This window comes from Leopardus geoffroyi, chromosome A1, assembly GCF_018350155.1.
Source record: "Leopardus geoffroyi isolate Oge1 chromosome A1, O.geoffroyi_Oge1_pat1.0, whole genome shotgun sequence".
NCBI lineage: Eukaryota > Metazoa > Chordata > Mammalia > Carnivora > Felidae > Leopardus > Leopardus geoffroyi.
In genome coordinates, this window is record NC_059326.1 from 4,441,880 (window position 1) to 4,469,524 (window position 27,645).

The following is a 27,645-nucleotide window of genomic DNA, read 5'->3' on the forward strand; positions in this document are numbered from 1 at the left end:
TTTTCCTTTTGCATAGCTGCTTTAAAGTTTTTATAAGGTAATGGGGCGCCCGGGTGGCTTCGTTGGTTAAGCGTCCAATTTCGGCTCGGGTCATGATCTCACAGTTCGTGAGTTCGAGCCACGCATCGGGCTCTGTGCTGACAGCTCGGAGCCTGGAGCCTGCTTCGGATTCTGTGTCTCCCTCTCTCTCTGCCCCTCCCCCACTCATGCTCTGTGTCTTTCAAAAATAAATGTTAAAACAATTTTATGAGGTAAATAGTGAAAAAAATCAAAAGGAATTCACCCTGCTGTGTTTTGAACTTGTTTGAGACCTGTGATCTCTTTTTTTCTCCCTTTTGGAATGGGACTGTCTATCCTGTGCCTTTCCCACCGTTGTATTTTGGAAGCAAGTGATGTGTCTGGTTTCACAGGTTCACAGAGGCAGAGGGATTTTGCCCCAGGATGATCCACGCATTAGCTCTTACTTATAACTGACTTAAAGGAGTAAGATGATGCGATTGGGGACTTTGAGCTGGCGATTTTTAGATGAGACTTAGAGTTAGCATGGATGCTGACACTGTTAAGACTTTGGGGGATGTTGGGATGGGGTGAGTGTATTTGGCATTGGGGAAGGTCAGGAATTTTGGAGGACCAGAGCAGCCTATAATATGTTGGATCGTGTCTCCCAAACAGATACGCTGAAGTCCTAACCCTTGGTATCTGTGAACGTGACCTTACTTGGAAACAGGGTCTCTGTGGGTATACTCAGGTTAAGAGGAGGTCCTATTAGATTAGGGTGGCCCCCTAATCCAAATGACTGGTGTCCTTATCAGAAAAGGGAGGTTTGCACACAGGCAGACATAGAGGAAGGCCGGCCAGGTGAGGATGGGGGTAGAGCGTGGAGGCTTCCGCAAGTCGGGGAAAGTCTGGGTCTGCCAGAACCTGGAAGGAGCCAGGTAGAACCTTCCTCAGGGGCTTCAGGGGTACTGGCTCTGCTGATACCTTGATTTAGACTCCTAGCCTCCAGCATCGTGAGACAGTTACTTTCTGTGGTTTTCAGCTCCCCCGTTTGTGGTGCGTTGTGACAATAATCCCAGGAAACCAGTACAAATTCGAGCCTGGCAACTGGTTTCATAAACAACTATTTGTTGACCTAAATGGCGATTAAAACCCAAGCTACCAAATGAGCAAAGTGTTCCACAGCTTTCTGGAATGACTCGTCTACCGGCTTACGCCTTGTGTTAGCTACGACATGGAATGAGCACTTGAACACTTCCCGGTGTCCCCAGAAATTCAGATGAGGGGTAAGTCCTGACGCGGCTCCTTCAAGAACTAACTAGCGTTATCAGAACACTGGTCCCATGAGAAACACGCGTGCAAAGGATTCTCCGGATAAGGCGAACGATGAAAACTCATAAATGAATTATAATAGATGATGCAGGCATCTTTTGAAGATTTTATTCTTAAGTAATCTCTACACCCAACACGGGGCTTGAACTCACAACCCCGAGATCGAGAGCTGCAAGGCCCCCCTCCCCCCCCAGCTGAGCCAGCCGGGCGCCCCGACCCGAGCACTTGGGTGCCGCTCTGTGATGATTACAGTAATGAGGGTGCTTCGTAGAGTGGTATCATCGGACAGCATTTTCACGAAGCCGTCTCCGATGGGTGGTGAGCAGAGTCTAACCGCCTCCCCGTCACTGGCTGAACAGAAGGAAGCCCGTGAAAGTTGTGTCATCGTCCTCATCCGCAAACAAGCCGTTAAACCTCTCCCCTCCTGCCACCTGCATCCACACCTCGTCCCCCAGCTTCAGGGGCAGCACGATGCCTCCGGACGCCTGGTCCTCTGAGCTCATGTAGCCGTCCTTGGTGTGCAGGATTTTTACCCCATTTTTGACCAAAGCTACCTGAACGTTCCTGGAGAAGACAGTGATGTGGTAGGTGAAGTAATAGACCCCGGCAACGTGGCAAGTGAATTTCCCCGTGGCTACATCGTAGTGATTGAATTCGTTGTACAGGATCTTATCAAATTTAATGGGCGCATCTGAAGCCGGAAACTTGCTCAGTACCGTGAGGCCCACCGTGAAAGCGCTTTTGGGCAAGACGGGAGTCTCGCCGATTTTCCCTTTTTCGCCTCGGTCCCCTTTCCAGCCTCTCATCCCCCGGACGCCCGGCTCCCCCTGGGGCCCGAGGGGCCCAGCATCTCCCTTGGGGCCAGGCTTTCCGACGGGGCCCACGGGGCCAGGTAGACCAGTTGGCCCCGAAGGCCCAGTGTGGCCCTGTAGCCCCTGAGGACCAGTGGGCCCCACGTCACCTTTCTCCCCCTTTGGCCCTCGAGGGCCAGTCTCCCCCCGGAGGCCTTTTTCTCCCGTGGGACCAACAAATCCCTTGGGCCCGTGTTTTCCTGGGGGTCCCTGGGAGCCTTGATCGCCTTTGATGCCTTTGGCTTCGACTTTTCCGTCTGCTCCTAGGCGGAGAAAGAGAGAATAAAGGAAAAGATGACTTGCCACACGTCACCTTGCAAAGCCAGCTTTGGCTCTTCTCAAGCACACGGAGGAGATAAAGCAGTGCAAGTTCAGCAGATGCTCCGGGTCCGAACGTTACTTTACTCCTAAAGCGCGTGTGCGGCATCCACACCCGCTCACACACGTGTGCGTGCACACAAAACCCCTTCGTACTCCTGTCCGCTACGGTGGCGTCGGGGTCCACGTTAGAAGTTCCAGCTCCTTACCCACCACAGAGTCGACTCTGGCCACTACACACGGCCGACCCTTGGGCACAGGTCTTCGGAAAGGCAGACGAGCTCAAGCTGCCTCCAGTGACCTGCCACTCAGCTCTCGTTCTGTGACATCTTCTAAAAAAAAACCCTCACGGGACCGAACAGGCCCCTCAGGGCCCCCCCGGCTCCTCCAGCCCGACTGGAGAGCCATGGTGAGGAGCACGGGTTCTGGAGCCAAATGCCAAGACTCCTTCCCGTCTCCTCCACGCAGGCACAGCGGGACAAGCCAGTCAGCCACCTACACCTCTGATGCCTCATCCGTAAAACTGAGACAATAATACCACCTCATTTATAGGCTGTTGTGTCGAGTGGATATGTGGAAATCGGGGCACCCGGGTGGCTCAGTCGGTGAAGCGTTAGACTCCTGGTTTTGGCGCAGGCGATGATCTCACGGCTCAGGAGTTCGAGCCCCGCACTGGGCTGTGCGCTGACAGTGGGGGGGCCCGCTTGGATTCTTGCGCTCTCCCTCTCTCTTTGCCCCTTGTGCACGCATGCTCTCTCTCCCTCTCTTTCTCTCAAAATAAATAAATTTAAAGATACATGAAAAGATGGGGCGCCTGGGTGGCTCAGTCGGTTGAGCGTCCGACTTCGGCTCAGGCCACGATCTCACAGTCCGTGAGTTCAAGCCCCGCGTCGGGCTCTGCGCTGACAGCTCAGAGCCTGGAGCCTGCTTCGGATTCTGTTTCCCTCTCTCTCTCTGCCCCTCCCCACCTCATGCTCTGTCTCTCTCTGTCTCAGAAATAAACATTAAAAAAAATTTTTTTTTAAATAAAAAAAAAAAAGATACGTGAAAAGCACTCAGAGCAACCTGGCACAAAGTGTTTGCCCTTGAGACCATTCTCTCTCCCCCCATCAGTCACAACTGGCAGAGCCCTCCTCGCCCTCCCAGGCCCAATTCCAGCGCCACCTTCTCATGCACTGTTGCCAGAAGCCCGGAGTCAAACTTTAGCGTCATTCCCCAGCGTCCACCCACTAAAACAGGCTTCAGCAAACTACGGCCCGTGAGCCAAATCCAGCCTCACGCCTGTTTTTATCCGGCCCACAGGCGACGAATGGTTTGCATTTTTAAGTGGTCACAAATAAAATTCTGCCCCAGGAATAATGCTTAAAAATTATATAAAATCCAGCTTTTAGTTTTCATGGAGTTTCACCAGAACACAGCCCCACTTACGTCGCCTCTATGGCTGCTTTTCACTACGATTGTGACCATATGGCCTGGGAAGCTGAAATTATTCACTATCTGACCCTTGACAGAAAAAGAATCATGAACTTCTAGAGATCAAGGGCCGTGCTGTCCTTATTGCTGGATCATCCTCAGAGGCTACCACGGCTACTTGTCCTTGGTGAGCGCCAAAAGCCTAAGTCACTGACGGCTCAGAATTAGAGGGTGGTGAAACGGAACACGATTTCTGACCTCGTTCTCCTTTCTCTCCATTCATTCCATCTTTCCCTGGACCACCAGGATGTCCTGGTTCTCCTAGGTGGAAGAGAAGGAAATAGACAAGGGTTAGAATCCTAATTCCGCGTTTCCTGAACATCGGTCTCAATCGGGGGCATAGACCGAAGAGTCCTGGGAGCGTGCCCCCACCCCCGCCATGCACACACTGTCTTCTGCAGAAGTGCCGGTGGAGAGAGGCAGATGTGAGTTGTGTAAAAGACGTGAATTATGAAATGAATTGAGTGGACGTCCCAAGCACCCAGCTCCAGGAAGACAAGACAGGAAGGTAATATGTGCACGGATGATCACAATTACGTTTTCCCCTCGTGAATGGAACTTGGGTAGTGACTGACTGTTGGAGGCACTGGGTGCCTCACTTCCGCTCTCTTTCTATCTTGTGTAGAGTGGGGTGGAAGGTTCACTAGCCTCCTGTGAAAACACAGATGACTGTGGCTACCTGGCGCTATTGGGGACGGAAGAAAGGATTCTGGAAGGATCTCTCCAGCACCTTAGAGTGGTGGTAGATGTCACCCATTAAGGTGGCATGGCCGGCCCCACTGGGAACATCAGGGGAGTGAGGTTTTGCCGACCACACATGAATTTTGAGCTCAGAACAGGCAACCCTGAGCTCCAACTTCCCATGTTGTAAGTCAACATCTCTGGAACCAAAGGCAGATCTTGCTGTAAGGAAGGACAGTAGGAGCAAAAGTTGAAGGAATCACGAAGACACGAGTGTACCCCGTGTATGTGTATGCACCCACACAGCACACACACTGTGGTCCCAGTGGGAGGGGAAGGTAGAGGAATGGAGTTCATCAAGGTTGAGGTTTGGCCATTTACTTGCACTGGGCTGTTGACTACCCAGAAATGAGACTGGTCTAATGCCAAAAGTGACATGGGCTCTACTAGAGATGTCACCCATCGGAGACCCCGCAGAGCCCGTCTGCAGGGCAGTGGCAAGAGTGATGGCGGGTGGCCCTCTGCTTCATCCAGCCCACCCAACAAATCCCCTGGATTAGCAAATGCCGTGAGCACAGAAACACCTAAAAACACCAAGACTTTCGTTCAGCTCTACAGCTGACTCCCCATACGAAGTAATTTGTTCTAATATTCATTTCTCCAAAACTTAACAAAGGCTTTTTAAAAACCCATATTCCGGGGGGGCCCGGGTGGCTCAGTCGGTTAAGCGACTGACTCTTGATTTCAGCTCAGGTCACGATCGTGAGATCGAGCCACCCACCCATGCCAGCACGGAGCCTGCTTGGGATTCTCTCGCCCTCTCTCTCTGCCCCTCCCCCTCCCCTCTAAAATACAATAATCGTTTAAAAAATCCATATTCCAACAGCATTTGCTGGCAGAGCACCTTTTAGCCCATCCTGAAGTTACTTTCTGTGTATCATTTCAACCGTTTTTAAAATAGCCAGAGGAATATCTAATCTTCTGATAGGATTCTGAAATAGCAAGAGGGAGGAAAAATGACCGTGGTTTGTGCTCAGGTTCCCCACAGAGTCCTGAAATGTCTAATTTAACTGGGGTGTTTCTATCAATGACTGATATGGTACAGTTTATAATTGGGATGAGATTCATTCTAATGAATGTAAATGTATATCCCTATGTCCCAAGTCTTAAAAATCTCTAGGTTTTTGTCAGACATCTTGTCAGATGTCTGACTACTTCATCATTGTTTTCTCCCACTCACACGCACTGGAAAAGGTCACGCTAAGAAGAGAAATGACAGCGCTATTTTTGTGTGATTCTTGAACGTCTGCCTCATCAAGTCGACCTTCAATCTTGGAAGTATTTCAGGCACCCACCCGTTCGTGAGAGTTCGACAGTACAATCTGAAAGTCCCTCGGGCTGGGCACACGTAACCACAATACGCCACAGTACACGGACGGACGATGAACGTGTGAGGGCTCTCGCTCCTCCCACAGCACATGCTTCCGGCTTCACGTGACCTGTCCAAAGGGACCACGCGAAGCCACCCAAGTCAATTCATATAGGAAATACTTTCAAAGCTCAATTTTTTTCATCAAAATTTACCTTTTATTTTTTTAATTTTGCTTAATGTTTTATATTTGAGAAAGAGAGAGAGAGAGAGACTGAGCGTGAGCAGGGGAAGGGCAGAGAGAGACGGAGACACAGAATCCGAAGCAGGCTCCAGGCTCCGAGCTGTCAGCACAGAGCCCGACGCGGGGCTTGAACCCACAAACCGTGAGATCATGACCTGAGCCGAAGTCAGACGCTCAACCGACTGAGCCACCCAGGCGCCCTCTAAATTTATCTTTTAGAATGTCAATCGGAGTTTTGATGTTTTCCCCCTGTACCCAGATAGACCAATCTGCGTACGTTTCAGGTATGTGACCCTACGGTCAGACCCAGGCTCAAGAACCAAGCCTGTCAGTTGGTGTCATGGAATCCACTCACGTATCCTGGCTTTTGCAGATCTCCTTCCCAGAGGCTGCATCCTGACCCCAGATCCCCAGACCCTGGGGCAGGTCCCCACACCTGAGTCCCGCTGTGTGGCTTCAGTGACCATCTACTTTGGTATTCTCTGTCACGCCATGTCACCTGCCTCACCGTGTGGCAAGGCCCTAGCTCTCCCGTGCAGCGCAGCTAGGCGCTCTCTGCTAAATATTTAGCGATCAGATTTCTCTGTATGCTCCAAGTGCCAAAGACCCACCGTACCTGCCATCTGAGGCAGAAAGATCTACACCATATGCTTCTGAAGACGGCCTGTAGTATCAGAGGTGATGGCCCAAAAGCAGTTGTCCCCACTAGATGAGAACGTCCGGTGGAGGGGGGAGCCGTGTTGGTCTTGTCCTGCACGGTACCCCAGAATCTGGCCTGGAGAGGGCTCTCGGTCACTGCTTTCTGAGCAAGGGGTGCATGAATGAAGGAGGGGGAGCGGGCAGGTGATGACTACGCTGGTGATGAATGAATGAATGAATGAATGAATGAATAAGAGGAACGGACGGGTACACGGAAGGGTAGCTGGAGGCCACCAAGTGGCGAGTACCTGCCTCTCCCTTGTCGCCCTTTGCTCCGTCTCGTCCATCTCTCCCGGGCAAACCATTGTGACCGGGATTCCCGGGGACGCCAGGGTGCCCCTGCCTGCACGTGTCCTGTGCGTTCACGTTTCCCATGCAGATCCCGCCGGCGAGCAGAAGCAACCAGGTCCTCATGTTTCAGATGATGGAGCTGAGCTGAGAGAGGGAAACACAGACCAGAAGGAAAGGCCTTTGTTTCTGGGGCCACAGACACAGCCTCTGCTCCTTGCCGTGGGGTCCGGGCCCACTCCCGATCGACCTTGGACGGGATGGCCAAGACCGGTAAGGGCAGAAGCCGCTAGCAGACGAAGCTTCTCACAATCAGAAGGCCATCGTTCTTGAAAGGAACCCACGTGACTGGGACCACTCTGAATGGCGAATGGTCAAGGGGAAAGCCGAGTTCCAAGTCAAATACTCGCATTTACCACTCCGCTCCACTCGGGGCAAACCGCTTTTTGGAGCCAGAGAAGGGAATGATACTCGCTTCTCGGCGCTGCTGTAAGAACCAAGGTTGACTACAAAGTGCATGAAAAGCACATGTTCAACAGTAAAGCAAACACAGAATTAGCATTTGGTCCGGCGACCCCAGTTCGGGGTAGACACACACAAGAGCTCAAAGCAGAGACTCCGACATACTTGGACACGCGTGTTCACACCAGCTGTAGTCACAGGAGCCCGAAGGTGGGAACAACCCACACGGCCGCCGACATGTGAATGAACAAGATGTGTTTACACACACGATGGGATGCTCCTCAGCCTTGAAAAGGAGGGACGTTCTGACGCATAAACTACAACACGGATGAACCTTAAAGACATTGTGCGACGTGAAATAAGCCGGACGGGACCAACACCCTCCGATTGCACTCGTATGAGGGCCCTAGAGTAGTCGAATTCACAGGGACACAAAGCAGAACAGTGGGAGCCAACGGCTGGGGGAAGGGGAGGGGGAGCTAACGGGGACAGAGTTTCAGGTTGGGAAGACGGAAGAGCTCTGAAAGCAGACGGCGGAGAAGTCGAACAACGTGAACATACTTCAAGCCACTGAACTGGACGCTTAAAAGCGGGTAAAGTGGTAAGTTTTATGCAATGTTTACTTTACAATAAAAAATAAATAGAATGAAAAACAGTAAAGCATTCCACGCTGTCCTACTGTGATGAGACATATGCTTTGAGTTAGATTTTTGACTCTACAGGAAACCACCGTGAAGGGCACGCACACACACACACACACACACACACGAAGGAACAGGCAGTTTGCAAAGTACACCTTCAGGCCCCACTGCGAGTTTTTGATTTGCTTTCCAACCCCATCAGGAGCAAAGGCCACGCCGGGTGGTGAGGTTTGCGATGAGATCTAAAGGAGCAGAGCAGCTAATCAGGCCAAGTGTTCTAGGCAGAGAGAACACGCAGGCAAGACCCCACGGTAGTGTGAACACAGGATTCGTGGGACGCTCTTGACTACATCAGATCTCCCCGGGAGGGGGGCACCACACCGATGCCTCTCTTTCACGGCACCATAGTACAGGGCTACCCTTATTTACGGCACCGTATGACTGAAGTCTGACTGCATTTTTCTCCTTACTGTACTCCTAGTGCTCAGTATTAAGCCTGCAGCACTGTGTTGAATAAATATGCGTTGAATGAAATGCGTGTGCCACGGCAGACACTTTAGGACATAAAAATAATAATAACCTGAGAATCGTGTCACGCAGAGGACGGGTTAAGACGGCAGCGGAGTAGCCTGAGCTCGCTTCATCCCTCGAACATTCGAACACAGCTAGATGAATATCAAATCATTTGAACACACGAGAAGCCGATCGGAACTGAGAGGGCCGGGCTGCGCTACTAGAGCTAGAAAAGCAACCCCAGTGTGGACGGTGGGAGCCACGGAGAGTTGTCCTCGGGGGGAGAAAAGAACGTGTGTGCTGCGGAGGGGAGGGAGCCCTGATCACGGAGAGAGGAGAGAGAGAGAGAGAGAGAGAGAGAGAGAGAGAGAGATCCTAAGGGATCTCAGAGGAATAAACCTTCCCCAAAACCACCGGGAAAAGAAGAGGGGCTAACCACCACAAGCTTTTATGAGCCGCAGAGCGCAAAGTCTGAAGTTACCGAGGTCGGCGCCATCACCAGCTTTGCGCCGGTGGGCCTGGCGGGGCTCCAGTGGGGAAGGAGTGTGGAGTGTGGAGGCCCGAAGCGGGCGGCATGGTCTGAGGATCTCTTGGGTTGCACAAGGAGAGACAGTTCCCTGGCTTGAAGTGCATTTGGGAGAGGGGGACTGGCCTCGCCTGGGACAGAAAGACCCCGTGGGCACCAGCCTGCCGCTCTACTCACTGGCATAAGAACAGAGATGCCAGCTGAGGGCGGCAAACCTTGGGTGCCGGGTTTTGGCTGTGCTTTAACACCAACTCCAAAAAATTGCTAGAACTAATACATGAGTTCAGCAACGTCACAGGATATAAGATCAATGTCGAGAAATCTGGTGCATTTCTATACACCAATAAAGAAGCAGAGGAAAAGAAACCGAGGCATCGATTGTGTTTATAATTGCACCAAAACTCATAAGACACCTAGGAATAAACCTAACCAAAGATGTAAAAGATCTGTATGCTGAAAACTATAGAAAACTTATGAAGGAAGTTGAAGAAGACGCAAAGAAATGGAAAAACATTCTGTGCTCATGGATTGGAAGAAAAAACATTGTTAAAATGTCAATGCTACCCAAAGCAATCTACACATTCAATGCAATCCCTATCAAAATACCACCAGCATTTTTCACAGAGCTAGAACAAATAATCCTAAAATCTGTATGGAACCACAAAAGACCCCGAATTGCCAAAGCAATCCTGAAAAAGAACACCAAAGCCAGAGGCATCACAACTCCAGACCTCAAACCATATTACAAAGCTGTAGTGATCAAGCCAGTCTGGTACTGGCATGAAAACAGACATAGATCAACGGGACAGAATAAAAAGCCCAGAAATGGACTCACAACTATATGGTTAACTAATCTTTGGCAAAGCAGGAAAGAATATCCAATGGAAAAAAGACAGTCTTTTCAACAGATGGTGCTGGGAAAACGGGACAGCGACACGCAGAAGAATGAAACGTACCACTTTCCTACACCACACACGAAATAAATTCCCAATGTATGCAAGACCTAGATGTGAGACAAGAAACCATCAAAATCCTAGAGGAGAACACAGGCAGCAACCTCTATGACCTCAGCCACAGCAACTTCCTACTAGACGTGTCGCCAGAGGCAAGGGAAACAAAAGCAAACATGAACTATTGGGACTTTATCAAGACAAAAAGCTTCTGCACAGTGAAGGAAACAATCAGCAAAACTAAAAGACAGCCTCCGAAATGGGAGAAGATATCTGCAAGTGACATATCAGATAAAGGGTTAGTATCCAAAATCTATAAAGAAATCATCCAACTCAACACCCAAAAAACAAATAATCTAGTGAAGAACTGGGCAGAAGACACGAATAGACATTTTTCCAAAGAAGATATTCAGATGGTAACAGACACATGAAAAGATGCTCAACATCGCTCATCATCACATGAATACAAATCAAAATCCTGATGAGACGTCACCTCACACCTGTCAGAATGGCTAAAATTAACAACACAGGAAACAACAAATGTTGGCAAGGATGTGGAGAAGGGGTGTAACCCTCTTACACCATTGGTGGGAATACAAACTGGTGCAGCCACGCTGAAAAACAGTATGGAGTTTCCTGAAAAAGTTACAAATAGAACTACCCTACGATCCAGCAACTGGACTACTAGGTATTTACCCGAAAGATAAAAAAATACAGATTCAAGGGGGCACACGCACCCGGATGTTTTGTTTTTTTTTAATTTTTTTTTTTAACGTTTATTTATTTTTGAGACAGAGAGAGACAGAGCATGAACGGGGGAGGGGCAGAGAGAGAGAGGGAGACACAGAATCGGAAGCAGGCTCCAGGCTCTGAGCCATCAGCCCAGAGCCCGACGCGGGGCTCGAACTCACGGACCGCGAGATCGTGGCCCTGGGCTGAAGTCAGACGCTTAACCGACTGAGCCACCCAGGCGCCCCATCACCCGGATGTTTATAGCAGCACTATCAACAATAGTCAAATTAATGGAAAGAACCCAAGTGTCCCTCAACTGATGAACGGGTAAAGAAGATGTGGTATAGGGGCACCTGGGTGGCTCACTCGGTTAAGTGTCTGACTTCAACTCAGGCCATGATCTCATGGTTCGTGGGTTCAATCCCCATGTCGGGCTCAGTGCTGACGGCTCAGAGCCTGGAGCCCGCTTAGGATTCTGTGTCTCCCTCTCTCTCTCTGCCCCTCTCCTACTCACGTTCTGTGTCTTTCTCTCAAAAGTAAACATAAACAATTTTTTTAATTAAAAAAGATGTGAGATATATATATATATATACACACACACACACATACACAATGGAATATTACTCAGCCATCAAAAAAATGAGATCTTGCTGTTTGCAATGACATGGACGGAGCTAGAAGATATTATGCTAAGCCAAATAAGTCAGAGAAAGATAAATACCATACGGTTTCACTCATTGGAATTAGGAAACAAAACAGATGAACATATAGGAAGGGGGAGAAAAAAAAGAGAGGGAAGCAAACCGTAAGAGACACTTAATGATAGAGAGCAAACTGAGCGTTGCTGGAGGGAGGAAGGAGGGAGATAGGCTAGGTGGGCGATGGGTATTGGGGGGCACTTGTGATGATGAGCACTGGGCGTTGTATGTAAGTGTTGAATCACCACTATCACACCGTACGTTAACTAACACAATTTAAATTAAAATTTGGAGAAGAAAAGAATAACATGAGGCTAGTGAAGCAGGTCAGAACCCAGACCCTTATACAGCACTGAAGGCGACGTCCATCCGCACAACCTTTCAGATAAAGACAAAAGACGTTCATATCTTAAACTTAGTGATCTCGTGCCGAAAATTCTTAATAATCCAACATTTGTTTGCCAAACATATTAGCCATGACATTATCTGTCATGGTCATGTAGAAATAAAATATGTGAAAGATATATGTTGTGTTTCATTAAAAAAAATTTTTTTGTTTATTTTTCAGAGAGAGAGAGAGAGAGAGAGCGCGAGCATGAGCAGGGGAGGGGCAGAGAGGGAGGGAGACACAGAGTCTGAAGCAGGCTCCAGGCTCCGAGCTGGCGGCACAGAGCCCAACGCGGGGCTCGAACTCACAAAATGCGAGATTGTGACCTAAGCTGAAGTCGGATACTTAACCGACTGAGCCACCCAGGCACCCTGATGTTGAATTTTTAAAAAGTAGAATAAAATGCCATGTACATTATGAATTACACAGGTACCCATGTAATTCTATATGCATATTGACAAAAACTAGGACCAAATATATCCAAATGAATATGGCTGCTTTAGAATAGCAGGGTTATGAGGGTTTTTCCTTTTTAAAAAATGCTTTTTTACAGTGTCTATTAAAATATTTCTAGATAAATATTAAAACCAGCTAGACTTGTCTCGGATTATATCGCCATCTTATGGAAACTTCTAAATACCACAGCGTCCAGTTTGATGGCAAAGTATTTTTAGACAAGAAAATACAGATGTTTCCTTTTGAAGTCACAAACTTACACCATTTCAGGAAATTGAATTGTTTTCTTAGAGCCAAATTCCATAAATATTCTACACCATCCTCTTTTGTTTAACTCAGACGTGACTGGTCAGAGTTGAATCGAAATGGCACAGACCAACCTCTGCTAAAGGGTCTATATTTTTCCTTTAAAATTTTTTCAAAATGTATTACAATTGTTTCAATAATAAAAAGATCTCAAGATCATAAAGGTATCAAATTGGGTTAAACTCCATTTTGTCCTCCAGCTAGGGAAGAGCTAACATCTATCCTTCCGTAATTTTTTTTTAATGTTTATTTATTTTCGAGAGAGACAGAGCATGAGGGAGGGAGGGGCAGAGACGGGGGAGACACAGAACCCGAAGCAGGCTCCAGGTTCCGAGCTGTCAGCACAGAGCCCGATGCGGGGCTCGAACTCACAAGCCGTGAGATCATGACCTGAGCCGAAATCGGACGCTTAACCGACTGGGCCCCCCAGGCCCCCCTGTCATTTATTTCTCTGGTTTTGAGCCGTTGCTTAGACCTCAAGCCTAGCACACAGATAACCTTCAGCAGATGACTGTGAATAACCAACTATGCTCTGCTCCCAAATAAGCAGGGAAATAAGCTTTGGCACTATCTTTCATACGAAAATTGAGAAGAGGGACGTGAGGGTTTGCACAAGGAATACAGTAGACGTTACATGAATACGTCATTAGTAAAAATAAAAAGTTTTGTTTGTGCTTCTTACAAAGCCATAAATTGGATCCTTAGTTTCGTTAGTTCAGCCCACAATTGATGCACTCAATTTAAGTGCACTATGTGTCGTGGAATTGATGCACCTTTTTTTTAAAAAAAAATTTTTTTTTCAACGTTTATTTATTTTTGGGACAGAGAGAGACAGAGCATGAACGGGGGAGGGGCAGAGAGAGAGGGAGACACAGAATCGGAAACAGGCTCCAGGCTCTGAGCCATCAGCCCAAAGCCCGATGCGGGGCTCGAACTCACGGACCGCGAGATCGTGACCTGGCTGAAGTCAGACGCTTAATCGACTGCGCCACCCAGGCGCCCCTGATGCACCTTTTAATCCCTCTACGTGTTTCTCCAGAATGCGCGAGAGCTAGGAACGCTTCTCCCCCGTCCTTCCCTCCCCCTTCCCCCTCCCTGCTCTCACCTGGATCGCTGCCACCCCCACCCCATCTCCACACTGCACCTAGACTAGGGAGCACTTATTAGGCGCCACCCAAGGTTATAAGGACAGCCACTGCATCTTTCCGCTTGCTTATTTTCAGTGCGTCACCAACCATTATTTGCTGAATGATTTAAAAAGAGAGAGAAAAAAAGAACTTTCGAAAGAAATATCCTGGCTCCAAATGTGTGCGACGCAGCCTTTGGGGACGTGGCTGGGTATTAAATCTAATCCGTGTCGATGCCTTCGGTGGAGATCACTAGCTTCTACAGCCCCCCCTCCTCCCCTTGCTCCCCGTAATAGAAATTTGAGGCGGCATGTGGCTGCCCACAGTGGACATTTCCCAGCCTCCCTTGCAGAGGCCTGGAAAATACGAGGAAACTGGATTCTGGCCGGTGGGAATGAGCAAGAGGGATCTGTGCAAGGACCACAGGCTTCGCGGGGAGGAGGGCTGCTCTACCCTCCCCGGGCCCCTTGCCCCTCCCTGTGGCTGGGGTGTGCGTGGGTGGGTGGGGGGGGTGGTGAGACGTCTTGGGACTCCTTGAAGGAGAGCCACCCTTCGGGGATGGAAAATCTCTGGTCCCTGACGGCCACGCAGACCAGACCCGCCCCGCCGGCCCGTCTCTGACACGAGAGACAAGTACATGACAAGCCTGCAGGAGCCACTGTTATCTGGGGTCTCCCTCCCTACTGCTGAGCCCACGTCTTGACTAACGCGAGGCGCCTGCTGCCGCAGGGGTGAGCATTCACCCCAGCGAGGAAGGTCGGTGGCCATGTGTCGTGGGCCCAATCGTCAGAGTTGCTGAGCACTCGCTGGAGATGCAGCCCTCCAGGCGACAGATTAAACAAGCGACCACGGTCGCCGCCTGAGCTGGATCACGTGAATCACAGGGAACAGACGCGACCCTCCCACCGAACGCCCAACCCGCGGGGCCCGAGGACCCTGGGATTCTGCTGTGATCTCCTAGATCTGACACACCGCCCCGGGGGTGGGCGGTGGGCAGAGGGACACAGACCGCAACGGACTTTGGAGCCACGGTTTTTTAGACCCCCCCGCAACAGGTCCTGACTGGGTTTCTGGGTTGTTTCTCCTTTGCCTGACCTACGCTGTGCCTTCACTACTGAACTTCTGGTTAAGGTCGCTCGGTTTAATAAAAGACCCGCCAGGATCGAGCTGAGCGGCGCACCGTGGGTCTCCCAGCCTCCGAGCTTCTGCTCGGCTTCTTGCGTGTAACACGCGAGAGAAGAAACAACCCCGAACACCCCTCCCTGACTTGACACTTCATGAATCTAAAAATCAAAAGATTGTCGCTCCTCGAGTACCTTTTCTTGCACATGCCCTGCACATTGTATTTCTTCTTTAACGTATGTTGAGGGGCTTGTTTTCAAGCTACGCCGTGTAAGTGATGGAGTACGGCCATCCCTATAAACATGCACACGCTCAAATTTGTGCCAAATAATCTACGAGCTCCTCTAGAAAGCTCTCGGGGAGGGTCTACCCTTACGACTTCTCCTGTGGCTTCATCCCTCCTCCCGGCCAGTTTGCAGGGTTCTGGCAGAACCTCAAGATCTGCTTTTGTCTCCTGTTCACCTCCTCCGCAAGAATGAATTCTGAAACCAGCTTGCTCCTTTCCTACCCGAGACTCGGCAGACAGCTGCCTACCTCGCCAATAACTAAGCACGATCGTCACGCACGGATTAAGAGCTGCTTTAGGACTCCCATGCCTTAAGTCAAAACCAAAGCAGCGGTTTCCTAACGCACTTACCTGAACCCCAGGGCCACGGGCTGCATGCAGGTGCCGCACAAACCAGGAATCAAGGGCTCACTAAATAAAATCACGCCTTCCTGCCACACAATTCCCTAGTGGATGTATCTGCAAAACAGCAGGAAGGGGAGGGAACCGAGTAAGGCACAAGATGTTTTGGAAGAGCTTCAAAACTTGCAGCCAGACTGGAGTCAGGTAGCATCTTCTAGCACTATCTGTTCAGAAGACTCGGCCCTTTACCCCCCTGTCCTTTTTAATCAAGGGAGAGAAAGCGAGGTACACTTCCGAGTCTGGAAGAAGGAATCCCCACAGCCGGTGTCTTTCCGTAAAGTGACGTTTGTGCCTCTGCTTCGGCCGCCTCCCCGCCGACCTTGGGCTAATTGCGGGCCAACGGGACGACAGATTACTGGGATTCCAGACCCCTGGAAGGGACTTCATTTAGCGAGATCCCTCAAACTTCTGCGTGGGTCCTGTGATTGTAGACACCGTGTGTACCTTGGTACTTAATGCGCGTTCTCCTCACACACACACCACCTGCCACTGAAAGGAGCCCGGTGCCACTGGTTTTTGGACGCCACGTAATCATTAACGTTTCATTTTGCCCCCATCAGAGTTCATTAACACGGATCTCTCACCGAAAAATAGCCTCAGGAGGACAAACGTGCACAACGCTGTCTTTCAGAGGCTGTTGAGAACCAACTCGGACAACCTAGCTGGACTGCAGAGGCCACACCGAGAACGGGGGATGCGGGTTGGGCAAGTCCCATCGGACAGAAGTAACACCCTCTCCACTCGCCGGGCGTCTGTTCCGCGTCTGTACCGCAGGGAAAGCAACACCAGCATCACAGGGCAGTGCGGGATTTCGTTTGGCAACAGAAGCCAATCTGCTTTCTCTTCTGTCGTCCCGTAGCCTGAACTCCTGACCCGTAAACGCACCCAGACACCTCCGGTCACTTCTCAGTGGGAGGGGGGCAGCCCGAGCATTGACCCCGGGGACAACTCCTCCCTCCTGCTGTGGCTGCCCCTCCCCCACCCCGCGTCAGCCTTGTCTTCCCCTCCTCCATCCCTGTCTCCTCCCCTGTCCTCTTCCTCTGCCTGTTCCTGCTCTGGGGGTGATCCAGGGCCGATCCCCTCCTCGGGCTGTCCGCTCTCGGCTTCCTTCCCACCCGCACCTCCCGCTCTCACCTCTCTCTGGAGCCGCAGCGTCCAGCGGGTAGACCAGAAAGTCACACGGCCCCCCCCCCGCCCCAGCCCAGCCTTTCTTCTCTGCATCCGTCGGTGGCACCAGCACCCGGCCATCACCCCGGGGAAGAACCCAGAAACCGCATCTCGTCTCCACAGCCGCGTGACGGGCTCACGGCTGAGCATCCTTCATCCGTGTCCAGCCTCGCCCTCTTCTCCAGCGTCTCCGCTGCTGGACACGGTCTCCCAGGTCACCTCTGGCCTGGTGCGAAATCCGCCCTTTTCCCGACCCCGGGATGAGCTGAGCAAATCCCACACGAGCCGAAATCCCACACAATTTCCTCGCCTTCAACTCTTCGGCTATGAAATGAAATCCCAGGACCTCACGCCGGTGGGCAGGTCCTCTGGGAGCCGGCTTCGACCCCTTTGGTTTCTCACGCGGCCCGTCAGTTGGACTCAAGCCACACACCCGGGCTCTTCGGGGCTGGGGGGGGCCCTCCGGGATGCTGCCTGGGCCTTGCCTCCCGGGCCCCCTCCCCGCCCGGCCACTCACCGGAGGGAAGGACTCCGTTACCCGAAGGCCGCGACTTGAACACCCCCCCGCCCCGTCGCTGCACACTTCACTTCACCATGAGCTTTCATCACAACTCCGTGTGCCTGTCTCCCCGCTTCGACCAGACGCTCCCTGGGAGGATCACCCAGCTCAGCTCGCCTCTCCGCTGCGCCAGGCGGGCTGTGCTCCACCGAGGTCGGCTACCCCTCAGCTCTTCTAGCAAAGCCCCCACCGCCCTCTTTTTGCCAGCTCCTACACATGGCACCGGCTGGGTCCCTGGGAGCCTCCCCGGGGAGGCCTTTCAGATTCCCAGTGTTCACCTTCCCCCGTCCCCTGCCCCTAAGCCACCCCCTCTTCCAGGGCAGCCGAGGGAAGGGAGAGAGCAGTTTGGGAAGGAGGTGGAGGTTAGGAGTAAACAGTGGGGACGGGCTGCCTGGCAACCCTCACGGGGATACTTTTCACTGCAAACAATGGGCTATTTACTTCACGTCTCTGAGTGTTACTTAGAGAAGGAAATTCAGGCCTGTTCCCCGCCCCCAGAGGGTGAGCAGCGGATCTCCTGGTGAAGCGGCTCGATCTCCACCCGGAACGGAACGAAAGGCGAAAGGCTTGTAAAGGCCTGTGCGGCTCATCTACCGTCCATCCAAGAGCTGCCCCTACAGAGAAGGCCTTTTCACTCTGGGTGTGGCTTTACCAGGCTTATTCCAACATGTTCGGACTTTCTTCAGTCGAGCGGCTCCTCCCTGTTCCCCTGGGGACCCCTTCTCTCACACTTGTCTAGTGGTTTAAGCCTGATCATTCAGGGATGAATTTTTACTGACAGGAAGTCTATCACTGTCCAGTCAGGAAATGAGCTGTAGATCCAGAAACCCTCCTAGCACTCACTTTCTATTAAAAAAATAAATTTAAACACCACACACACACACACACACACAGTCTTATTTTACTACTCAAATGCATTACTGGAACCAGTTTGGCAAATTAACTTTAATATACAGATACAAAACAACAAATATAGATTCACAGCATTTACAAGAAATCATTCAAATAACATTGTAAATAATATCTTTTTTTTCTTTTTACAAAAACTTCATTCAACAGAAATACATATCAAGTTATAGCAGTCTGGTACAACATAGTTCAGCTGTCAACAGCTAATTCATCAGTTTCGAAGCTGTCACTTGGCTTAACAACATTGTCTTGATGAGTTAAAAATCAAGGAAAAGGTTACTAAAAGTTTGCAAAATGGGTAAACACAACTGATGCTAATATTTACAAAAGAGACCAATTATTACATTACAGAATCAGTTAAAGGAAAGTATTTTCTAAATATAAAGGTTGATGCCTATGACATAACTAAGACAATAAAGTTAAGTGTGTTGTAGCTAAGTATATTTGCATCAAATATTTAAGCTTCTGGGTTTCTCTTTTCAAGACCAGACAGTTGGCTGCTTATTCTATTCAAAACCATTTGAACTCTACTTCCGCTGCGCGCATCCTGAGATAACAGCATCAGCCGAGTGGAATTCTGACAAGGACATGTGTAGGGTAAGCTTATTACAGGGACACCTGCTTTTGAGCGGTTTGACCTCGCCGATCTGTGTCCAGCATCCCTGGCCTGTCAGCCATCAAAGGGACATTTATCCACACTTGTCACCGCTGGCCTGTGAGGGACACATGTGTTTCTGCTCTCGTCCATAAAACGACCACACGGCATGCTTCTTCCTGACTCCCGGTACTCGGGCTGCTCTATTCGGGTAAATAAGTGGACTTATCTGTGTTGAGAAAGACCAGCAATTGGGGCACGTAGAGATTTATTTCCAACTTACAGATGCTGGATTGTGGCTTTTACGAAAAGATTTCCATCGTGAAACAAAGTCTGAATTAAATGCACTTTTGTTTTGTGTCTAGACAACAGCAACGTAGGATCGAGGGGATTTTCTGAACAGGCTTGGAGTTGGTCTTTGTCTGGACTAGGTATAAAAAGGCACAACAATATTCAGAAACAGCATGGAGCCCGGGGGTGAAATGTTTTCAACAACAACATCAGATCTATCGGGGAAAAGAGGAGATCTACTGAAAATCACACTATGAAGAAGGGACCCCGCGAAAGCTCTAGCACATTGCTGTCATCCTTTTTCTTATCTGTGGGCCAAAGATACAGAATGGTGTTTCTCTAGGATTTTACAAACGTCCCATTTTATGATGGTTTACGATTTACTGCAAGGTTGTTGTGCATTTTTGGTAGGATTAAAACTGAGAAGGCTGCTTTTGACTCACGGTCATTTGAGTGGTCTTCCAAAAGAGTTGGCAAATTCTGAAATATAAATAGAATAAGTGAAATTTGTCAAAGTGTTGTGCCATCTTTGTGATTGTGTGTGAGTATGTGTGGGGGGGTTGGGGGGCATCCAGAGTATGCAAGGGGGGGTTAAAATGAGACAAACAGGGAAAAGCAAGACTCCCAAACATACAGAATCCACACAGGAGGCTCTTGGCTTCTCTTTTTCTTCCCAAGAGGAACACGTGACTTAAATTAAGGAGGAAAGTTTGGCAAACCTACGATTAGAATACTTGAGCCACGTATTCTTTATAGAACTCAGGCGTTTGGTAAAAAAAAAAAAAAAAAAAAAAAAAAAAAAAAAAAAAAAAAGAACTCAAGCTAGACAAACAGATTTAAAGACGTCAAAGGCATTCTACCTTAAAAAAAAAAAAAAGTCTCAGTTTTCAAAATCGCCTAAGATTTCAAGCAGTATCCACTCAGGGTGGAGATTTGACCGTGTGACTCTCCACACTGTCCCAAGTTCACGGGGCAGCCTCATAAAGGCCCTGGGGTCCGAGCTTCCTTCTTCTGTTAGAGAATCCACGGAGGGACAGGTGGCACCCGGAAGCTGGGGCTCGGCCGGGAAATCAACCCTGGTCACAGAATTTAAGCCCCTCCTCACTGCGCATTAATATCAGTAAATGGAAGCCCTGAAGTGGTTCTTCAGTTGAATTCAATCCTCATCGAAAATGTGACATAAGCAAATGTTTCTCTTTTCTTGCCTAAAGCAATTTTCTTAGATTAAAAAAAAAAAAAAAAAAAAAAACCAAAACTGTCGTACAGACTAACGACTCCGTTTAGCACAGAGACTCCTACGGCTATTACTAAGGGGCCCACAAACAGCACGTTAAGTGTGGTTTTCGAAATCTACCATTCCATTTTGTTAGTAGAAGGGTCAGTTATATAAACGCAACTAAAAGGGGGCGTTCTCCTCCGACCCGAAACAGCGCACGCACGCACGCACTCGGCCGGCCGCAGAGCCACAGCGCCTCCCGGGACCCGGGGCGTTAAGGGCCCGGAAGCAGCCCCGGGCGGCCGGCCACAGCGCAGTACCGGCTCGCGGCGACACGACACGACACGCGGGTGGGCACCTCGACGCGGCGGGGCGGGGTCGGGACGGGGCCGGTTTCCAGATGGTGCTCCGAGGCCCGCTCGACGTCCAGGGTCTTGTCTTCTCGACGCCTGACGTCACCGCCTCTGGGGCCAGCCCTGGGTGGAGGGGAGGTGGGGGAGAAAGGAGGGGACCGGGCCCTCGGAGGCACGGCTACCCCTCTGGCGACGGCGCCCCGGGTTTCTCGTCAAGCACGGCCGCCGGGCAGCGGGCCCGAGGGGAGCACGCGGCAAGGGCTTGTCCCGCGCTGCCCCGTCCGGCGCCCCCGGGGCGTTTCAACGGCGTGGCCCTTGCAAAGCCCGTCTTCTTGAGACGCGCGTCCGAGTTCTTTCCATCCGGGTTTACAACGCGGACGAAGACAAGGCGATTACGACCGACAGGCATCGGCCCACGTGGCCTCCGGGACAGAGGACGGCCGTGCCTGGGGCGACGTGCACTTTTCGTTCGTTCTCACGAACGGATCTCCGGAACCCTCCTGACAGCACAGTAAGGCCGGGGCTGGCCCCGCTGTGTGAGGAGTTTATGCAGGAGAAGTCGGCTTCGGGTCCTGAGGGGGGCTGCTCGGAACCGGGTGCTTTCTGGGCGGACCGTTCGGGTCGCCGTCACAGGATGGGTGGGGACGCCAAAACAACTGCCGGGAAAACCTCGGATGTTCTAAGAACGCCTTGCAACGGCTGCAGGTGCGTTATTTAATTTACCGTAAAATTAAAGCAGGTGGGGTTTCATACCGCAAACAGGTGCGTCCGATTAGTCTGTTAGGTCACAGCGTGTGACTTCCGCCGCGCTCCGGCAGGAGGCTGCCCGCCGGGGGGGGGGGGGGGGGATGACACCAGCCCGCGGCGGGACGCGGCACTCTCTCCCGTAAGCAGCGGCAGCTTCGGGAGGCTTCCGTGACCCCGACTGCCCTCCGCGTGAGGGATTCACGGCGCTCGCCCCTCCAGCCTGTGGGGGACGCATCTGGCAAGAGGCAGCCTGCGCTATTTGGCAACAATGCAGAGGACACCAGGGGACACGATGGCCACGTGCGCTGTGGCGGGAAGTCCCCCAACACTGTGGAAGAGAGGCAGAGCTTACCGGTGCTGGCGAGACACCTTCGGACCAACCCCATCGCTACCGTCCCCCCGGAACCCACGTGCAACGGCGACAGTGCGATCCGGTCCGTCCTCAGGAAGGGCAGCACTGTGCGTGCCCGTCGTGGCGATGCCCGCTGGGGTCACCGCTCGGCTTCCCTGAGGTCGTCGCTGGTTCCCACGGCCCGGCCGGCGCGGCACGGATCACGGAGGGGTCTCGTGGACATCGGGGCCGCGCCTCACGGCCTCCGCCTCCCTCCCAGGGGGGAGCCGGGCCTCTGAACGCTGAGGTGCGTCTGCGCCCTTCTGTTCCCCACGGATCCCCCGAAACAAGGTCTCGGCACTGGGGTCAGCACGCGAGAAACAAAACTGGTTCTCCTCTTTGCGGACACCTCAGCAGAAGTGCGGCCTTCCGTTTTCACTTCTTGAAAGGGGTGAGTTTGTTGAACGTGTGCCAGAAGAGTGAAGGCTTCCTCTTGGGTTCTGCCAGGGCAAACACCTGCTGCTGGGGGACGCTGGTGGGCACGGTCACGTGGCGCTGGTGAAGGGGGTGCAAGCTCTGGTGCGGCAGGGCCACCGGGCACGCGCTGTAGCCTAACCCCAGGGGGGAGGGGGACGGAACAGGGACCCAGCGTCACTCGTCAGCCGAAAAGGAAAAACAGCACCAACACTCGAGTTCTCAGCTGATTCTTAATCACATGCGCCCGGAGGCCATCTAACGGCCATCACGACGCTGCTTATGTGCAGACACTGCGTGTGCAGCCATGGGTTAGGTGGCGTCACAAAAACCCTCCGGGGAGGGGACCTGAAACCCAGAGAGGTTGTGACCATCACCTGCGCTCACGCAGCGGGAGTGGCAGGAGTGGCAGGATCAGGGCTGCTCGAGAGGAGAAGCAGTGAAATGCTCCGAGAGCCTGCGGCCCAGCCTGCCCTGGCCCAAATCCTACTCTGCCGCTTACTGGCTGTGATTATTCAGGATAATTATTTGGGAAATTATTTGATTTCTCTGCACCCCGACTCCCTAAATCTGTAGTGGGGATAACAGCACCTCCTGGTTGCTATGACAGCTAAGTGAGCTAATATAAGGAATGTGCTTAGAACAGGGACCCCGAACTGAATTGCTAAATCGAAAGTGTCTTATTGGGATAGGGGCTTTCAATCTGCGCAGAGGCAATGAAAAAGGCTTATTAAAATTAGCCACGAGATCACAAGCTAACTGTGAAAGTCAACGTGGCAGGAGGAAATAGCGGGGGTTCCCGAAGGAGCCAGGACTCAGGGCAGAAGGCATCCTTGCCCTGGTCTGGACTGGCAGCAGGCTCTCTCGGCCTTCCCACATAAGAGGTGGCTTCCTTTGGGGGGGGGGGGGGTGCCCGGGTGCCCAGCTGCTGAGCCAGCGCTCCTGAAAGACAGCAACGCAAACTAACAGATTCTAACAGGTGATGTTTACTAGTCACCTGCCACTCAAGTGAAGAGGCTCACAAACAATAGGTGTTTCTGCCTTCAAGGTATTTGTAAAACAGTGGGAGGTGGGGGGGGGGGGGCATGTGTGTCTGCATTTGAGGGGAGGGAGCAGCAGGGCAATGGCAAGGTTAAGTGCTGTTTTGGTAATGAAATCTTCCAGTCCCCTGGCCCGTCCTGGGCTCAACTGGGTCTTGTTTTCCCATTTTCAGTTACAAACATACTGAATGGGACACAAGTCATAGGACACATCGTTCTTAGAAAAGTTGACCTGAATAAAAGTTTCTAAGAACATGACAAATATTTTTGGAATAAAAATCCTTATTATTTCATTCCTGTTGGATGAGATCATGTGTATCACACGCACTGTAAAAATAAATCTTTGTTTGCACATCGGGACCCCCGGGCGTGACCTGAGCACTGCTAATTTCACAGCGCGCGCAGGGCAGGGGGGCCCTGCTCGAAACAGGCTGGCGTGCCTTCCTGACTCATCTCTTCACATCCTGCACTTTTAGGCCCGTTTTTCTTCTCTAAACTCGAATGCAGCCTGCACTGACGTGTAGTTTGGGGCCCGAAGACTGCCTCCAGCCGTGCCCAGACCACGCAGGAGCTGTTGGCTTGCCTCAGACTGGCGAACTGGCCGGGCCCGGGGAAGAATGCCGGCACCTCCTCAGGACAGAGGTCTAGAAGCTCTTGGTACCGATTCAGAACACATCTTACAGGCTCATACTCAAATGTAGGCAAATACTGAAACACTCACACTCAAAAGCAAATGCAGATTGACGGACCCGTACCATCACCTGTATGCCTCCCCCTCACTGAAGGCTGGTCGTCAGCGGGCTAACCACCGCGGCGCTCGCCTTGATCTGAGTTCCGATACCGATTCCCACGAAGGAGATGGGGAGACGAAGCGTCCTTCAAAACTTACCTTTTGACTTCCCGTGTCCTGCCTTTTGGGCATTTAGCATGGCGAGTTTCTTTTGATTTTCTGAAATTTCCATTCCTGGATTTAGAAACAGACATGATACACATTCAAAACAAGTGAAACCACTGCAGAGTAAAACCAGAACCAGAACCTGGAGCAAAAAACCTCATTCCTTGAGGAACCAAGAGACACTGAAAAGCTTACAAATGGAGAAGTAGCAAGGACTGTCCCCAGGACGGACACTCGGATAACCTGCTCCCTACAAGGACATGTTAAAGGGTGACATGGGGTGCTGTTAATAACAACACACAGACCACTTGTGCAGACCCAGACGCACGTCCACGTAGGGTCACCCAAATCACAACCATAAAGGGTGAGGCCCTAGGAGGAGAGGGCAAATCGAAGGAGTCCCAGGGTCGACTCGCCACCTGCTGTGAAAGCCGAGTGAGCGATTCCACCTTGAACATCTGCGTAATGGGAACTGGATTTTGTACCCCAACTGTCGAGAGCACGTGCCTCGAACTTCCCCTGTAAAGTTCGCTGTCTGCACGGAGTGGGTGAGGTGGGGGGGAACAGCAGGCCCCTGCATGCAGGACGTGGAGAGAGAGCAAAGGCCAGGGACGGAGGAGGGCCAAGTCTGTCAGGCTGGCTCCTAGGCCGGCAAGAAAGCTTCTTCCCGGAGGCAGGCTCTACACCCAGCAGAAGGAAATCAGGGCTCAGCCTCCGCCATCACACTCAGCTCCCAGCTGCTCCCTGGGCCGTGGCTCCCTGACCGAGCTGACACCTGACAGGTCCTGACCCCTCCCTCAGGTGCCACACACTGGCTTCTGCTGCTCCCGGACCCGCACGGGCCTTCTGCCCCACTCCGGCCCTCCATGCCCAGCCTGCCTTATGGCGGACCTCCCCGATCTCTCCACACACGAGGTGACAGGCACTGGACTAACATAACATGCCCGGCGAGGACCCGGGGCCATCCTCGTTCATTCCACATTCACCCAGTCCAGAGACTCCCAGAGTGCCCCATTCATTCATTCATTCACTCATTCATTCACTCATTCATTCACGTCTTCTGAGGACCAGCCACAAGGGAAGCAGTGTACTAGAGAAAGGTATAAAATCAAGGCTCGTCTTTCTTTCTGTCAAGGGGCGGAGTTGAGACGTGTTTAGGATGCCCCCTGCAATACTGGTTCTATCTGAGGGGAAACTGCAATATTCCAACTTACAAGTGATGTCAGGGCCTACACTAGATGACCTGACATGGCAGGTAAAATTGGGATCTTTGCAAATATTTGAGGAGTTCTCAGCATGACAGAGTGAGGAGTCTTACTCCAGTGAGACCCCAGTCAAAAGTGGCACCGATATATGGCAGCTGCTGGGAAGCAGCTTTCCTCTTGGTAAAAGGGGGACGTCCACTTAGCGGAAGGGGTCCCCTATGAGTAATGAGTGCTACAGGTGTCACTAGGGGTTGGGGTTCAGTGTTTCAGAGGAGATTCCCGCTTGACGGTGAGTGAGCCAGACTGACTCCTAAACCCCTTCCTGCCCTAACGTAGGATCCCACAGACCCTCCTGTGGGTGAGATTCAGACCCGTGGCGAAGCCTAGGATCGGGACAACACGGATCCGTAGAACACGGACAGGGCGGGGGTGGGCCCAGGTTTCCCCTCTAGCTTTCGTCGCGGCAGTGGGTGGCTTTTCTGTCCTGCACTACGTAACCTTTACGGTCTGGGCTTACGTGCGCTGCAGAGATGAATATCCTCATTCCACCTCACCTTTAAGGCCCCCGGTCCCTGTGGCATCCTGACATCTGTCCGACAGTTGGTGCTCAAAACCCTAATGTGCCCGGAAGGCCCTGCACCTTGGGCTTACAGACCGGGCCTGACGGTTTCCGGCTTTTAGGGCTAATCAGTACCTGGAGGCGAGCAGACCCTGGGACGGTAAGGGCGACAGGAGGAAGCGGTGCCTGAACCGTAGGACAGGGTGCACGGTCCTCAGCTTCATGCACGAGAGAGATGGGGAAACAGGTGGGCCAAGGTCTTGGGTCTGAATGGACTAGGGCAGCAAGGTAAATTTAAAGTGCTTTAAAGGTACACCTGAAGAGGCGGCCTCGAGGATCATCCGGTATTTCTCATGGCCTGGATGACAGTCACCAGAGTGTGGCCCAGTCTCGGGGTGACACCGAGCTGGCTTTAAATGCTAAGTGGTCACGCTAGAAGAGTGGACAAGTGCCTTGAGCCTCAATTTCCTCACCTATAGTAATGGGTATAGCAACAGTATCCATCTTGGGATTAAACGGCACAACCTCCGTACGTGTGTTAATCGACTACGTTAGCCATAAGGCTCTGCGGTCAGCAGCAGGCTATCAGTCGTCAAGAGTTCACACGCGGGCTTCTGACTGTGCGTGGGGTCAACCGTATTCGGGATTTGCAGATCCCGCTTCTTTTCTCCAAGGGGGCTACTTGACCCCGGGGGGGGGGGGGGGGGGGCGGGGAAGAGCTGACCGCTGGGCGGGGGGGGGGGGGGGGGGCAGAGGCGCCGCTCACCCATCTCGCGGTCCTCCCGCACGCGCCTCCTCTCGTCGCCGCAGGCCTGCAGCCACCTCGCCTTGTCTTCCTGCTTCTTGGCACAGAACAGGTGAACCTCGTCGGTGGTTTTGCTGACGAGCTTGAAGGCGTTCTTCACGCTGAGGTTCCAGTCCTTGTCCCGCCCGTCCTCCAGGTCCACAAGCCGCACCTCGTCCATGTCCGTGCGGCCTCGGTAGTAGAGCACGTCCCTGCGCAGCAGGTCCTTCTTGCACGACACCAGCTGGTGGTCAAACAGGAAGAACGTCCGCTGCTGGCTCTTGCCGTGCCTGCTGACCTGGGTCAGCTCCCCGGAGTGGATCAGTTCCGAGCTCCGCTCGAGGATATCCAGCCCCTGGAGGGAGGAAAACACAGTTCACGGTCTCCCCATCCCGACTCCTTCACGCGTCACGGAGACAGGAAGAGGTCCTGACACGGTCTGCTCTCGGACCTTCCAGTCACAGGAGACCCGTCCGCGGGTCAGCGGGGCTCAAGAGGCCACGTGAATCTCGGGCTGTTCGTCTCCCTGTGTGTGAAATTTCCTTTCTTTACCTCCTACTCAGCGGGAAGTGTTACGGCGTCTCTGTGTTGTGAGGTGTATTCCCGGTGGCCAACGTGCTGGGTCACTAGACTCCACCCCGTCTGAAATGGCTGCTCCT

At 51.9% G+C, this 27,645-nt stretch overlaps 2 protein-coding genes across 8 annotated transcripts in view; both read right to left on the reverse strand.

Annotated features, from left to right (window-relative positions):
* Positions 1 to 1,398: 1,398 nt before the first annotated feature.
* LOC123587317 (complement C1q and tumor necrosis factor-related protein 9A) lies at positions 1,399 to 17,482 on the reverse strand. The gene is made up of 4 exons (XM_045457016.1): positions 15,811 to 17,482; positions 7,213 to 7,399; positions 4,170 to 4,232; positions 1,399 to 2,443 (listed from the first exon to the last, which is right to left on the reverse strand). The coding sequence occupies exons 2-4, from the start codon at positions 7,376 to 7,378 to the stop codon at positions 1,674 to 1,676; spliced, it is 999 nt and encodes a 332-aa protein (XP_045312972.1). The 5' UTR covers positions 7,379 to 7,399; positions 15,811 to 17,482; the 3' UTR covers positions 1,399 to 1,673.
* A 4,142-nt stretch (positions 17,483 to 21,624) lies between these two features.
* SPATA13 (spermatogenesis associated 13) overlaps positions 21,625 to 27,645 on the reverse strand; it is a 340,610-nt gene continuing 334,589 nt past the window's right edge. For all 7 annotated transcript variants that reach the window (XM_045455583.1, XM_045455665.1, XM_045455725.1 and 4 more), the window contains 3 exons: positions 26,969 to 27,341; positions 24,433 to 24,507; positions 21,625 to 22,640 (listed from right to left, as the gene is read on the reverse strand). In XM_045455583.1, coding sequence (XP_045311539.1) covers positions 22,465 to 22,640; positions 24,433 to 24,507; positions 26,969 to 27,341 — 624 coding nt within the window. In that variant the 3' untranslated portion in view covers positions 21,625 to 22,464. The remainder of the gene's footprint in view (positions 22,641 to 24,432; positions 24,508 to 26,968; positions 27,342 to 27,645) is intronic.